Consider the following 14,826-nt stretch of genomic DNA (forward strand, 5'->3'; position numbering starts at 1 on the left):
GTGAGGATTAAGTTCAAAACCCTGTGCATTGTCCACAAGTCCTTCTGGGCCGTAAAACCTTCAACTCTCTCTTCCCAAATATCTTCCTTCTCAAGCTCTTCACTCATCCTCCTCAAACTCCCTCAGGGTCAGTCTCCAAGCAACGAGTTGGTGGTAGATCTCCCTCTTCGGCAGGGACCTCCCTCTGGAACAGCCTTCCCGCCTCCCTGAAACTTGAGGAGAACCATCTCCGGTTCCGGAAGCACCATAAAACCTTCTTCTTTGCTTCTGCCTTCTCTCCTCTGTTGAATTCCTGGCTGAAACTGCACTGGTTACCTGGCCACCCTTTCTGCTCTCGGGCCCAGACCCCGCCAATTGCACATCTGCACTGCCTCCCTGGCAACCCCCGCACCTGGGTACTTATTCTGTATCCCCTACAGTCCCCCTACCAGCACTTATGTCTGCTCTTACCTTGCACTTGCCACCATCTGGCCGTTTTATTAACTTATTATTCTACTATCCCATGTACTGCACTCCCACCCCCCCCACTCTCGTCCCCCACAAACCTTTCCCTTTCCCCCTTCCCATGCACATGCGCAATCTGAATGACACCTGGCCTAGTAAAATCGTTGTCTGTCTTCCCCCTGTTTCCCCCCTCCCTTGCCTCGTCACGCCTCGAAACACTTGTGTATAGGCGCGTTTTGAATGCCATATCATACATATATGTTGGTTAAATAGACAGGACCTTGAGTTTGTAAATATGGATGTTATGTTAATCATATGAAATTATCAGATTTAATTACAAATGTTTATGTGTTGAATTTTGTATAATCAATAACAGACAAAGTTTATTTCTTGACTTTTTTGTAGAACTTACTGAAAATATTTGCCCCTGATGAAGAGTAACACTCAAAACGCATTGGGCTATCTGTACGATAAATATTCTTTTATGAGAATTACCTTATGGTCATTTCAATTACTAATGTTGTAAAAATTGATACCTTCTTGGGTAGTCTTAATATACTGAAGTGTCTAAATCTACTTTTGAATCATAGCAAGCCACGTGGCTACACTGGTCTCAGGCAAGTCCACTTGGGCACTGTGTTCTCTAAGTATTTGGCTATCTATCCAATGCCATAGAAAGTGTGCAGGGGACGGGAGTTTTCTAATTGGGAACTTTTTTGGCTTGCATTTATCACTTCACAACCTAGATGCCAAGGTTGTATTCTTCTTCCCGCACCTCTGATACTCTAATACTTTAATCCCAATATTTTGAAACCCCATTTACAACATCACGGAAAAAGGGAGTGCTTGGTGCCAACATAGGCCCAAGACACTGTCTGACCCAGTGCAAACCCAGATATTAAGTTTACTATGGGAACCCCTCTGGGGACGGGGGAGCAGTTGCGAATTTCGTTTTTATACACCCCCTCCTGTAAGGGAATTTTGGGGTTGGCAAAAAGAAATAGGAGTATCTCATTAACAGACCATACTTGTATCTACACTGGAAGTGATGTTTATTTCGAATTTAAACAAAGTCACCCCATGTCAATTGGTTATAGGGGAATTAAATTATGACTTGGTAAGACAATGCTAGGGATCTACTTCCATACCCCACCCACTAAACATGGGGAAGGTATAAACCCAAACAGATCCCCACAAGACTTGGTTTGGTTGGACAAGTTACTTACATAGAATATCTCTGGGTTTTGTGCTCAGGAAAAGACACCACCTCCTGGGGAAAGGACAGACTTCAACCTCCGTCATTGATTGCCTCCCGCATCAATCCCCCTTGATTTGCCTGTCCTTTTACCATCATCTCCAATTACCATGACCCCTGATGGAAGGATTACAGCTTCTGTATTTCCCCGGTTTATCTCCCCCCTCAGGCAATGTTGCTCCTACAGCAATTGTTTTTAGCAGTTCCCACACAGATGATTTCAGACAGCTCTCCCCTTTGTACGTCCTCCTTTAAACCCTTAATCACACCCCAAATTATCTAAATTAGGATGTGCCAGCTCATTTGTGAACTATTCTGGTTGGACATCTATTGTCCACCTCTATTGCAATGATTTGTTCCTTTAGTTACTAGCCTTCAGCCCTGTGAGTTATAACTCCACCCCTTTGAAATTGCATTTTGACTACTTCAGTTATGACCTTCAAAACATGGCAATTTGTTTTTAATTTACTAAAACAGTCAAAAACTATAGGTTTCCGAAATCATCTAATCATGCCGGACGCAATGCACTATGATCCATTTCTGCACAACGTTGCAGGTTTGAATGACAGATTTTTGTGATTTATTCAAATGGGGGAAAGTCAGTGTCGCATGATTATAATTCAATAAGCGACCATCTCCCGAAATCTGTGCTTCGTGACTTTCTGGGAAGCCATCATCATATTTCAGTGTATAACTTTAGTTATTAAGGTTTTATGAGAGCTGCATCATTCTATGATTTTTTTTCAAAGATATTTGAATGATTTATGAGAGTTCAAGATAATGGCCAAAGTACAATCCTCCATAAAATCCTATGTAAAAATAATGATACGCACACTGTTCCCCGTATTTTTGTTCATAAGATCTGTGTGTAGGCCTGGAATCTGGCCTTCGTTGACCCAAACCTGTCATGAAAGCACTTCTTTCTTTCACCCATGGCTAATGCCCACCTGTCCTAATCTTTCCAGAGCAGAGGGTAGAACTCCACTCCCTCACACGTGTGGCAGTCTCCTGTAACTTGTCACCTAGATCCTGGACTTCACGCAGAATCAAATTTTAATTCCATGCATTTTTAAGAGTGGACTTCCATTAACTGGGTCTTTTGCTTTCACAGTGGCCATCTGTTCACCTCATGAAACTTTAGTCTGGCACAAGTTCCACCCCTTTTCCTGGCACTGAGTTTCAAAGACATTCCCGGATATTCGGATAAGGATAGGGGAGGTGTACAGTGCCTGGGCCTTCAAAGCTTGTGAGCAAATGTTTGGGCCAAGTACAGTTTCTACATGCACAGAAAACTGGTATTTCGGAATGTTGCAATTCCTTTATACATTTGCCTGCTTTAATATCTTGCGTCATGCCATCAGTGTTTAACTTCACATTATACTCTACATTTCAATGGTTCAGTCCAGGGAGTTTCGTCTGTAAACATTTCCTTTCAACCAAAACTGCATAAGGCACCATTTATATGGTGGCTTTCTCTTTGGGAAGAATACATTGTGTCTCAATAGCCCGTAATGGAAGGTAGGCCTAATTTCTTTTCAGCCTTGTCGTTCGCACCCATGGCACACTTAATTTTAGTCTTCCTTTGTCCAACAACACTGTTGGTGTATTTGGCAGGGTTGACCTTTTCATCCTGACCGTTCAGTCTGCCAATCAACAGTGTGCTTTCAAATAGGCCCCAGTCAGCCAGACAGTTTCTTTTGTGCATGGGGCTGTATTTAAACCCCACAGGCAGAGGCATAACAACCCAAAATTAGGATGATTGGCTGTCCCAGCCTTATAGTGTAGGTGATCATATTTAAAAGGGATCAATAAAATATCTCAAACATTTTCTGCTGTATAAAAAAAATAGCAAATGTTGGCGAATAACTTGAACTAAGATACGATATATGTCCAATTATGGTGGAAGAGGAGGGTTATGCATACGGTGTCTAGTCAAATGGTCGACAGGACAAATGATCGATTTTATTTTTAGTTATATATATGTATTTTTTAGGTTTTCTTTTAGGGGAAAAAAAAGGGGTTGGGGACCCCCCCACCCCCCCAAAAAATGTGATAATTTGACCTGTCGACCTTTTGGTGACGACCATTTGTCCTGTCGACCATTTAGATTCGACCAGTTGACCTACAACCTATGCATACATAGTATCCTCGGGAGGACGTATGCAAGGGGTGAGAAAAAAATACAAGATGGCAACAAAGGAAAACTAAAACACAAATTATGCCCTTAGCAGGGTTCGAAATTAAGATCCGATGAGCAAGGGCGGGAACCTAGTACACTGAGAATCTAACTTCCACATGAGCTGCACACTAAGTTTTTGTCCATTTTGTATGCTTCACTGTGTTTACATGTGTACTAGATGTAGCCCAAGTCTTCTTTATTAGCATTGTCAAATACTCAAAAGTTAATGTCACGTATGCATGTTTGAAAGGCACCAATTGCCTGGGAAGCCAAAAGTAGCTCCTGGCAGCTGTTGCTTTCAAGCTAACCAGGCTCTCCTTGGCCAGAAGCTGGAGCTAAAGAGCTCCCAGTTCGCCTCAATTTCAAACCCAGCATTAGTATAAAAAAGAGCAAAATGATTTCTTGTGGTCCACTTACCTCGTAAGAATGACCCTGAAACAAAGCACTCTTGTTTTCGTATAATATGTAAAGGACTAAATATGCAGGCAATATATTAAATTATACTTTATTGACAGAACAAACTGGGGCAACCCAGAGGTCGTGTTACAATAAGCAACTATCCACAACATAATAAAAACCCAAGAGAAATGTATATTAGACATTGGTGCCAATGAGCAGCGCCATGAAGCACTCTACACAGAACCCCACATGTGTAGAGGTAGATGGTGTCACAGGGAAAGGCACAGTAGTGGTGTATAAATAATACATTGGTACACAAGCTTCATAAACTTGCTCAAATCACACACACATGGTTCTCAAAGATATGATTGTGAGATAAATTCTGATTCTTTAAAAAGAAATAGACCAATGGAGCATCTCTTCTAAGCTAGCGCCATAGTCCCTGAAGTGTGGCCTGGTATACCCCCCCTGTAAACCTATGGAGGCTAGAGTAGCACAAATACCACCACAGTACTGTGAAGCACAATGTAATAATAAAGACACTGCTGTTACCTTAACTGGAGACCAAATAGGAAGATGGCAGCCATCTAACATTTCTGACCTTTCCACTGCATCAGCGCAGGCCACTGCTCATGGGCTACTTAACATTTGGAGGGCTAAAACGGCCAGCAAATTAATGTGAGCCAACTTAAATATAGAGATATCGCAAGCTCAGATTTCAAAAGAAGCAAGTAGACTTGCAAGTTCCAGCCAAGTACAAGCTCAGGCCTACGGCAATGCATCAGATGTCAAGCTTCAACAGACCAGTTGAGGTTTTATTCCCGACAGCCATCCCAAGCTTATTCAGATCTACAGGGCACCAAGGTATAATCCGGATTAAGTTCTGAGGTGACCGACTTTATAGACTCAAATGAGAAACAGAAAACATATCTCTTGGTTGACTTATCAATGGCTTCTGCCTTGGAGGGCCGAACCGAGGAGGTGATGGAGTTCACATATTTACAATGTGGACACCAAGAGCATGCCTTGGTTAACTGATGGCTATGGAGTCTTCCTTCAACAATCTGACATATGTACAGGGTTCAATCCCCTACATTTCACATGTTAAAAATGGTTTGTACTTTAAGCACCAGAATCTTAAAAAAATGTCAAATACATCTCTTCTCTGTGAAATTAACAGCTAAAAGGACGCAATAAATAAATGCATGCAAAATGTAACTCTCAAACAATGTTACAAATAGTCACAGGCTAATCAGTGCAAAGATGTGTTGACCTGTATGGCCTCTGTGTGACCCTGCACGTAGAAGATCAGACATATGGGACTGACGGCATACAATCTAGAGGGGTCTTACTGCAGTAGGGTCTTCCCCATCAGTGTTGTAATTACAGTGGCAGCCACTATTTGCAAATTCTAAGTGCGACTATTTGCAAATTCTAAGTGCAAAGAGGCCACACTATCCCAAATGTGTGCGAGTTCAGGATGGGAGAAGAGGGAGCGGGGATAGCGAGGGCAGGTCTAGGCTCCTAGTAACAGTAGCCAGTATGCATGGGGAAGGAGCAGACACTAAGGCAGCAGGGACACCATGTTTTAAGTGGTGGTTGCACCTCCTCTGATACCCTAGTAAAAAATGCAGCCTTCCTTGCAGTGACAAGATGTCGCATCAATGTATTGTGCAAACATTCACACATTGTGCTGACTGGATTGAGAGTCCGTGCTCAACACTGACCATTCGAGGGAGTGATTTGTGCCAAACTCCACTACAAGAAGGGTAGAGGGCTTAGCACCACTTCAGACCTTCCTGAATATAAAATGGAATGGCAGGGCCAGTGCTACCTTAAGTGTGGCGTGCTGAACCTCAGTTTAACTTCTCGGCAGCAATCTGAAACCAAGTAACAACTGTGCAACTGATCATCAAAACATGCTGCAACAGTGACCAATCACCCATGTCATGTTTGGTGTGTGTATTTCAGAGTGTTCGGTACATTAGTCGATTACGTGCCTCAGTTATGGAAATCTCACACCAGCAGCACTGTGAGAGAGCTGAAAGCAGTTCATAATTAAACGATCATTAAATCCACTGCATGACCTGCTGTGGATCCCCAGGAGGGGAGGCTGTCTGGTAATTGGCAGTGAGATGTCAATATTCCGACGACTTACTGCAGGCTCATATAGTTCAGTTCAACAAGAAGGGCACAGATTCAGTGCTAAACACTCAACTTCTTACAAACCAAACATTTTCAAGTTTGAATGGCGGCAGGGCCTGTGTGCCTTGCTTAAACGAATGGCCAACAGCAAACACTGCCCAGTTATAACAGTGGATAGGCTTATTACAGGGTCTCTGGTAATATTCACACACTTCATTTAAACACAATCGCAGAATCCCTGGTGCTAGGATATGTGCAAAATTAAGGAATAAATATAGCAGCATCTTCGGTCTGGCACCATATACAGCCATTGAATGTTCATTACACGCCAAACAGCACCCGCAGGTCAGCCAGGGTAAGCTTGGTGAAGGCCGCCCCTGTGCCAGACAGCACCTTCTTGGCCAGATCCTTCTTCCTCTCCTGGAGGTCCGTGATCTTTTCTTCCACTGTCTCTTCACACACAAACCTATTAAGAAACAAAAATTAATTCTTACAGGTACAGGAGTGCATAAAGGGCACAGATTTCAGCTTTGAGTTCAAAGTTCTTCATTAAAAAGACACCTCCCTGTGGGATTCCCCTCAGGGGTCAGAAACCTTGCAGGTGCCAATTACCACCAGGCAACTTGATCCTGCTGGACTGGTGTGGTTTGTATGCAGTGGGAGGGGATCTATTCTGGTGGGATAAAAATGTTCAGAACATGTAAACACCTTACAGCATGCAGGAAGTACTAATAATTCACCAAGCTAGTCTATTTAGGAAATGTAATCTTTATTAATAGTGCACACAAACTCACCTCAAAGATATGGAACACTGATTAATGTTTTCTGGAGCAAAAACTGTGTGCAAAGTAGGATTAAGTAAATATCTGCAGAATATTGCCAATCAGTGAAAACAAAACAGCCTTTGCAAAACATTTGGCACACAAAGAAGGAACAATGCATTTCCAATCATTGAGCAACACAGTGACCACGTCATGAAGACCCTTGCCTTCCACTCTGCTGCATTACTGTCCCATAAAGGATACTTCTAAGGCACATATGTCGACTTGGCATAATTAACAGGACTAGAAAGTGAGCCCTCTTGGGGTGGGGTGCTCTACAGAAACTTTCATAAGCAAGTCATCTTTTTCTATTAGATGTTTAGATATGGGTGCTCCCCTCTTTTCCCTCCTCCCCCCTGAGCACCCATGATGGAAAAAGCAAAGGCCCCCTCCCCCAGTCTTCTTTTTTCGCCATTTCCTGTTCGTCTGTTCCTTCTGGGCTTTTACTCAGTTTAAACTAGATTTGAGTCCTTTGTGCGTTTTGTTTTTGGCGGGATTCAACCCTGAAGCCACCCCCCCCCCCGGCTCCAGTGTGTCTGGAAAGGCAGGAAGTGAGGGAGGGTCCCGAAAACTTTGCTGTCCTTTGTAGGTGTGCTCGACTGAAACCAGTTCTGACTGGCCGGCTGGATGTCCTGGAGGACAGCCACCACCCAGATGATGGACAGCTCTAGGGCTATACGATATGATATGATAGGCTATTTATAATGCGCTTAATACCCAGAGGTTTATAAGTCAGTGAATGAAATGGGATTTTGCATAAAAGGCGCGGATTTTGGGACTACAGGCAGAGTCAACTAGTGGAACAAGACATCCGACGAAGAGGACGAGCAGAGATGCCAGCAGCACCTTCCAGGACAGCAGCAGCATCGGTGAAGCCTTGCAGCTGTCTGACCCCTGTTTTCGTTTCGAAAGGGAAGATCCGTTCCTCCCTTAGGCTGGTGGGACTAACTAGTCTTGAGACTTGCTTCATTGGCCCATTCTGACCTGTTGCGACTTTCCTAGGGTGCAGAATCCCAATGCTGGGGAGCCCTGACCATTATAGAGTGCATAGTCTTCCAGAGAACGAATCCAGCCAAAACCTTGTGGGCACCATTGTGGACCTCCAGAAGAAGGAATCTTTCGTCCAGAGTCCCCTCACCAGAGTTCAGGACTGAGGAAAATCCCACTGGAGGTATTTGTTCGTTCTTGGTGCTGAGGAAAAAGGTGCCAAATCCGCAATCCTTTTGACTTTTGCATCCTTCTGTCATCCTCCTTTAGTTTTCTCTCGCTTTGTTTGGCACCATCCTTGTAGTATTATTTCAACAAAAGTATGCATTATAAATAGGGCTAGAAACTATTCTTACCACGCCAAAGGCCTCCAAGGAATCAGCCTACATTTCAGATACAATTACATGGGCCATACAAGTCAGGGAAAAATGTGTCACCAAAACGAACCAAGAGTGTAAAAGTGCATCCACAGTTCAAGAAGTGAAGAGCAAGACTTAAATCTACATTCAAAATCTCATTTAAATACTAAAACAATTCTTGGCCTACAACTCCCTGAAACCTTAGTGGGTACAGTGCACATTTCTGGGGGCAGGTAAGTACCCCCGAAATCACTTGGAGAGTTCCAGGCTAATTAGAAAGTTCCATGTAAGTCAGTCAATTGAGAAAATGAAAGTAAGTGTTTTACATCACGGGTGCCGATTCTGGGAAAAACAATCCCGGAATACACACAGAATACAGAGAAGACCAAAATGAAGAGATCCAGAGGTTGAAGAATCAGAATCCACGGGTGAAGGTGCAGCACAGCAGGAAGACCTCTTGTGTTAGTCATGGGACATGAGGTTGAGATTCTTCCAAACAATATCAACCCAGACCACAGGTGCTCCCTCCAGCCCCACACCCTTGTGGGCGAGTAAGTTCAATACTCACCCACGGCAAGGACTCCACGGCAAGGACTCAACCGCTGTTTTGGCGAAAACTGCTCCAGCATGGCGCAACAGCCTCAGTAAGTAGTCGAGGTGCAGGTTACAGGATCCGGTGCCTTGAACCCTGAGCCAACAAAAAACCCCACCAAAGAAAAGTAGGACAAAAGGAGCTACCTAAGATGGGGACCCTCATGCCAGCAGTGAAATTGCCAGAGAAAGACTGAGAAGGCAAAGGGACCCAGCATGGTCCAAGGAGCAGTTCAGGCGGGTTATTGGTGTCCCACTAGCAGTGACCCACAGCAAGAGGGGAAGACCGATGAAAAATGGCAGTAAACTACCTGGAAAACTGTCCCCGGATTGAACCCCTGACTCAACATCAGTGGAGTGATCAGGACAACATAGGAAGCCCAGTATGAACTTCTCAGAGCAGAAAATCCCAACCTAGATATGCTCAAACCTCTTCACCAGCCAGTATTGCCAAGTGAAGGCAAAGTAGCCGTAAAACCCCTCCGACAGTTCTGAAGACCTATTGCTTCAAAGTTCCTAAGCAGCGCAGAAAGAGGGAGCAGGGGGGGGGGGGGGGGAAACCTTAAATATCACTGCTCTTAGGGACAGGCCAATGCCAGCCCACCAATCACCAAGGGTGTGGCTGGTCTATGTAAAAAGGGCCAAGGTAGCCAACCAGAATGGTTGGCCAGCTGGAGGGCCGCTCAGCCCAGAATACCCCACAGGAAGTTAGGGTAGAGCTAGGGGACTTAGGCTGCTTTAAACCAGTTAGGATCAATATGGAGGTTAGAGCAAAAAGGGTGCTCAAGAGTCACCCTTGGGAGTGGGATACTATATATCTTGAGGCAAAAAAGGAGGCAAAGACAGGGGGACTTTGGGAGAAGCCCCACTGGCAACAAATAGGCCATAGGTCAGTGATGCAAAAACAGGGACAGGGGGAGCAAAATGTTGTAGCCCTACAAAACAGGATTTCCGTCTTAATACTTATCAAAACAGCTTTAAATGTTGAGATGTCCCATTAACCACCCGACTCCCCTCCTAAGAGGGATGCCTTTGCCGCTCTGCTACATGTTTTGCTAAGGGTCAGGTGGACAAGAGGAAAACCATGTTGCCTGGTTAAGAGGGGTTCAGCCCACAGAGCACAATGAGATGTGGGTAAAACCTAAGGAATAAATTACTTACCTGTAACTCCTGGCCTCCCTTAGCTCCACCCCTGGTGGCCATCTTCAGATTTGGCAAGCACACAGGATGTGGCAGTATGAACCAAGAAAAGCTATAAGAGGGGTAGGTGGGAGAGTCACATGTGAATCTATAAAAGATACTTATGCTGGGGAACAGGATTTAGAGGCAAGTAACTTCTCCAGCATTGGATCTTCCATAGATCCACATGCAAGTTGAATAGGATTACAAAGCAGGAACAAGTTACTTACCTGTAACTGTTCTCCAGCATGGGTCTGGCATGGATTCACATGCTCATGAATATTCCCCTTCGTCAGGCCGAGAATCCTCGGTAAAGAAAAAATCAGTATCAGTTTCGTTTCTGATCTGTCTTTCCTAGTAGTAACCAATCACTGATCTCTGGGTCATACTGCCCCCAGCCAATCACTGCCCTCTCCCTAAGCCCCTCCCCTGCCAGCCATCCTCAGATTTGGTAGCACGTAAAGTGGCAGTATGACCAAGTGAAGAGCCGCAGAGGAGTAAGAGGGAGGGTTCGCAGATGAATCCATGCCAGACCCATGCTGGAGAACAACAGTTACAGGTAAGTAACTTGTTTATTCTCCAGCATGGGGTCTGGCATGGATTCACATGCTCATGAATATAAGAATAAATAGCAGTACACACATGCACAACCACGGGAGGTGGCAAAGGCTCAACATTAAGCATTACATAAACTCAACATTAAGCACTCTTACCTCCTCACCAGGCCCACCTTCACGCGAACAGGTTGCGCAGCACTGCTTGGCCGACTCTGGACTCCTCCCTGGAATCCCGGTCGACGCAGTAGAATCTCGTGAAGGTGTGCGTCGACCTCCATGTAGCAGCCCTGCAGATGTCCAGCAGGGGCACACCAGACAAGAATGCTGTGGTAGCAGCGATCGCTCTGGTCGAATGGGCTCTCGGATGGCCAGGCAACAGTCAGTTTGCCAACCGATGACAGTGCATGATGCAGCCTGATAGAGCCATCTGGAAATGGAAGCCTTCGAGAGAGCCTTCCCTTGGTTCACAGGTCCAAAGTTCACAATAAGCTGTGACGTCTTCCGAAAACTCTTCGTGCGGTCCACATAGAACTTCAGCGCTCTAGCCACATCCAGCGACTGCAAAGTCCTCATGGCCAGCAACGAAGGCGACGGGAAGAAAACTGGTAACACCAAGGGCTCGTTGAGGTGGAAGTCCGACGGCACCTTGGGCATAAAGGAGGGGTGCGTCCTTAGCACCACCCTCGTGTTGTGAAAAGTCAAGTATGGAGGCTTGCAGGATAGGGCCTGGATCTCTCCCACTCGCCGTGCGGAGGTGATTGCCACAAGAAATGCTGTCTTCCACGACAGGAACGGCGCTGAATGCAGAGGCTCAATAGGCGCCCCCATGAGCCTAGACAGCACCACGTTGAGTACCCACGCCGGGGCAGGAGCCTTCACCGGCGGGAACGTTCAGAACAGTCCCTTCATAAATTCCTTCACCAGGCAATGAGACCACAAGGACGCCCGTCCCGTAGTTCTGGTGTATCGGGAGATCGCAGCCAGATGTATCTTGATGGAAGCGTGAGCTAGTCCAGCCTTGGCCAGCGACAGTAGGTACGGCAGTACTTGAGGGGCCGTAATCCGCAGAGGGTTAATCTTCTGTGTACGGCACCAGACAGAGAACCTCTTCCACTTATGTCCGTAGCACTTGAGAGTTGAGGACGCCCTGGCCCTTGCAAGAACTTCTCTGCAGTCAGCCGGGATATCGTACCCTCCAAACTCTAGTGCTGCAGGAGCCAGGCATGCAAGTTCAGCTACTCCGGGTCGTGATGAAGGATGGCGCCTCCTTCTCTGGAGAGAAGATCTGCGTCCGTCGACAGCTTGACTGGTGGGGTCGCTGACAAGTCCAGAAGGTCCGGGAACCAGATCTATCTCGGCCACGCCGGTGCGACGAGGATCATTCTGCACCGGGACCTCTTGGTTTGGTTGATGAGTCGGAGCAGCAACGGCAACGGAGGAAACGCATATAGGAACAGGCCGTCCCAGGGGAACGAGAAAGCATCGCCCATGCTCCTCGGTTGGGGAAATCTGCTGCCGAACCTCTGGCACTTGGAGTTCGTCGCCGTCGCGAACAGGTCGATCTAGGGTTTGCCCCATCGCTGAAAGAGTCGGTCCACTTGATCCTGGCATAGTTCCCACTCGTGGCACGAGCGCAGCTCTCTGCTGAGTGAGTCGGCAATGGTGTTTTATTATCCCTGCCAGATGAAACGGCACCAGAAACATCCCTTGAGCAACGGCCCAATGCCACAGGTCTTGGGCTTCCTTGGATAGGGCCGGGAATCTGTTTCCGCCTTACTTCCGGATGTAGAACATCGTGGTGGTGTTGTCGGCGAAGATCCTCACCATCTTGCCCTTGAGGGACGGGAGAAAGGACCTGAGGGCCCAGAACACTGCCCGGAGCTCCAGGATGTGGATGTGGAGCGGCTTCTCCTCCGGGAGCCAAAGGCCTCTCGCGTTAAGATCTCTGGTGTGGGCTCCCCACTCCTCCAGGGAGGCATCCGTCGTCACCGTCGCCTGGTGGGCCGGGGTCTGAAAGTCTGTCCCTGCTGCTAGATGAGCGCGGTTGCCCCACCACCGGATCGCTTGTTCGAAGGTCTCGTTGAGAGGGATCCTGTCCTCGAAGCTGCCCCTCGCTTGAATCCAGCGGGTGTCGAGGAACTCCTGTAGGGGGCGCATCCGAAGCCTGCACAGGCGCAGGAGGTAAATGCAAGAGGACAACATCCCGAGGAGGGACTTGATGGCCCTCACTCTGGCCACGTCCGTGGCCAGCAGACGCTGCACCTTGCCTAGGATGGCCTTTGTCCTTTCCTCCAACGGCGAGGCCAGACACGCCACTGTGTCGAGCTTGGCTCCCAGAAACAGTGCGACTTGAGAGGGGACCAGGTGGGACTTGGGGAAGTTGATGGAGAAGGTCCGTGAGCAGCTGGACGGTCTTCGATGTGTGTTCTACGGCGAGCTCCCTTGTCCTTGTGCAGATGAGCCAATCGTCCAGGTAGGGGTAGACGTGGATCCCCTGCAGGCGCAGCCGCGCCGCCACTGGAGCGAGGCACTTGATGAAAACACTGGGTGCCGACTTCAATCCGAACGGGAGGGCCTTGAACTGGTAGTGCCGCCCTTGGACCACGAACTGAGGAACTTCCGGTGCCCTTTTAGAATGGGAATGTGAAAGTATGCATCCTCCAAATCCAACGACGACAGGAAATCACCCTCCTCCAGCTGTCCCAGCACGTGCTGGAGGGTGACCATACGGAACTTCTGTGCCTTGATGTACTTGTTCAGTCGTCGCAGGTCTAGGATGGGTCGCCACCCTGTCTTCTTTTTCACGAGGAAGTACCTTGAATATACTCCGGAGCCTCTTCGGGACGAGCTTGATGGCACCTTTCTTGAGCATCGCCCTTACCTCCAACAGCAATTGAGGGACGTGGTTCTCTTTTTTAGAAATTCGAGGGCGTGCCCCTGGGCCAGGCCATCCAGCACCCAACGGTCGGTGGAGATGGACTCCCACACGCTGACGAACTTCGCCAGCCGGCCTCCCACCGGGGTGCTTCGGTGGGGGCCTGACGCCACGGTCAGTTCAATCTTGCTTGGAGGACGCCTTTGCCCTCCCTAGCAACGACGGCGGGATCCACCCGGCTTGCCTCGTCCTCTATAGGCTTCCTGCGATGAGGAGCGGGCCGTTTGGTGGTATGTAGAGGAGCCACCGCCAAATCCCTTGGAGGCACCCTGCTTGCCTCCGGAGCTCCGAAAGGACGGCCTTCGTTGCTGGAGAACTCCCAGGGCCTTAGCTGTCTCCGTGTTCGCCTTGATGGCTTGGAGGGACTCATCCACTGTTTTCCCCAAACAGGTTGTTCCCGTCGAACGGCAGGTCCAAAACCTTGGCTTGTACGTCCTGGCGGAAATCCGTCGCCTTGAGCCACCCTCGTCGTCTGAGGCAAACGCCGTTGCCTAGCTGGCGGACACTGGTGTCGGCAATGTCCGTTGCCACCGTTATGGCGTGGTCCGACACCACCTCAGCTTCTTGCAAGATCTACAGGGCCTCAGCCCTCTTGTCATCCGGTAGGAAGTCCAACGGGGGGGGGGGGGCGATCTTGTACCATAACTCCCTGTCATAGCGGGCCACGATCGCGAGGGCGTTGGCCGCTGTAATCGTTGTTGCCGCGACGAGATAACTCGTCCTATTGCATCCAGCTTCTTTCCTTCGCCGTCCGGCGTGGAAGTTGACGTCGAGGCCGATCCCTTCCCCCCCGCTTTCTTCTTGGCTGCCGCTGAGACGACCGAGTCAGGGGTCGTGTGCGCCCCAAGGCACAAAGGTGCCACATCGGGGACCCGGTGCTACTACTTGTACCGATCCCCTCTTGGCAGGCGTCGTAAACAGGTTCTTGAGAAGGGCGAGAGCCTCGTCCCAGGTGTCATCCAGCAGAGGCACAGC

At 48.0% G+C, this 14,826-nt stretch overlaps 1 protein-coding gene across 3 annotated transcripts in view; it reads right to left on the reverse strand.

Annotated features, from left to right (window-relative positions):
- Positions 1-4,366: 4,366 nt before the first annotated feature.
- Positions 4,367-14,826, reverse strand: part of TTF2 (transcription termination factor 2) — a 1,006,608-nt gene continuing 996,148 nt past the window's right edge. For all 3 annotated transcript variants that reach the window (XM_069635774.1, XM_069635772.1, XM_069635773.1), the window contains one exon: positions 4,367-6,888. In XM_069635774.1, the coding sequence (XP_069491875.1) occupies positions 6,744-6,888 (145 nt within the window). In that variant the 3' untranslated portion in view covers positions 4,367-6,743. The remainder of the gene's footprint in view (positions 6,889-14,826) is intronic.

The sequence above is a fragment of the Ambystoma mexicanum genome, chromosome 7p (genome assembly GCF_040938575.1).
Source record: "Ambystoma mexicanum isolate Mex_15411 chromosome 7p, UKY_AmexF1_1, whole genome shotgun sequence".
Classification (NCBI taxonomy): domain Eukaryota; kingdom Metazoa; phylum Chordata; class Amphibia; order Caudata; family Ambystomatidae; genus Ambystoma; species Ambystoma mexicanum.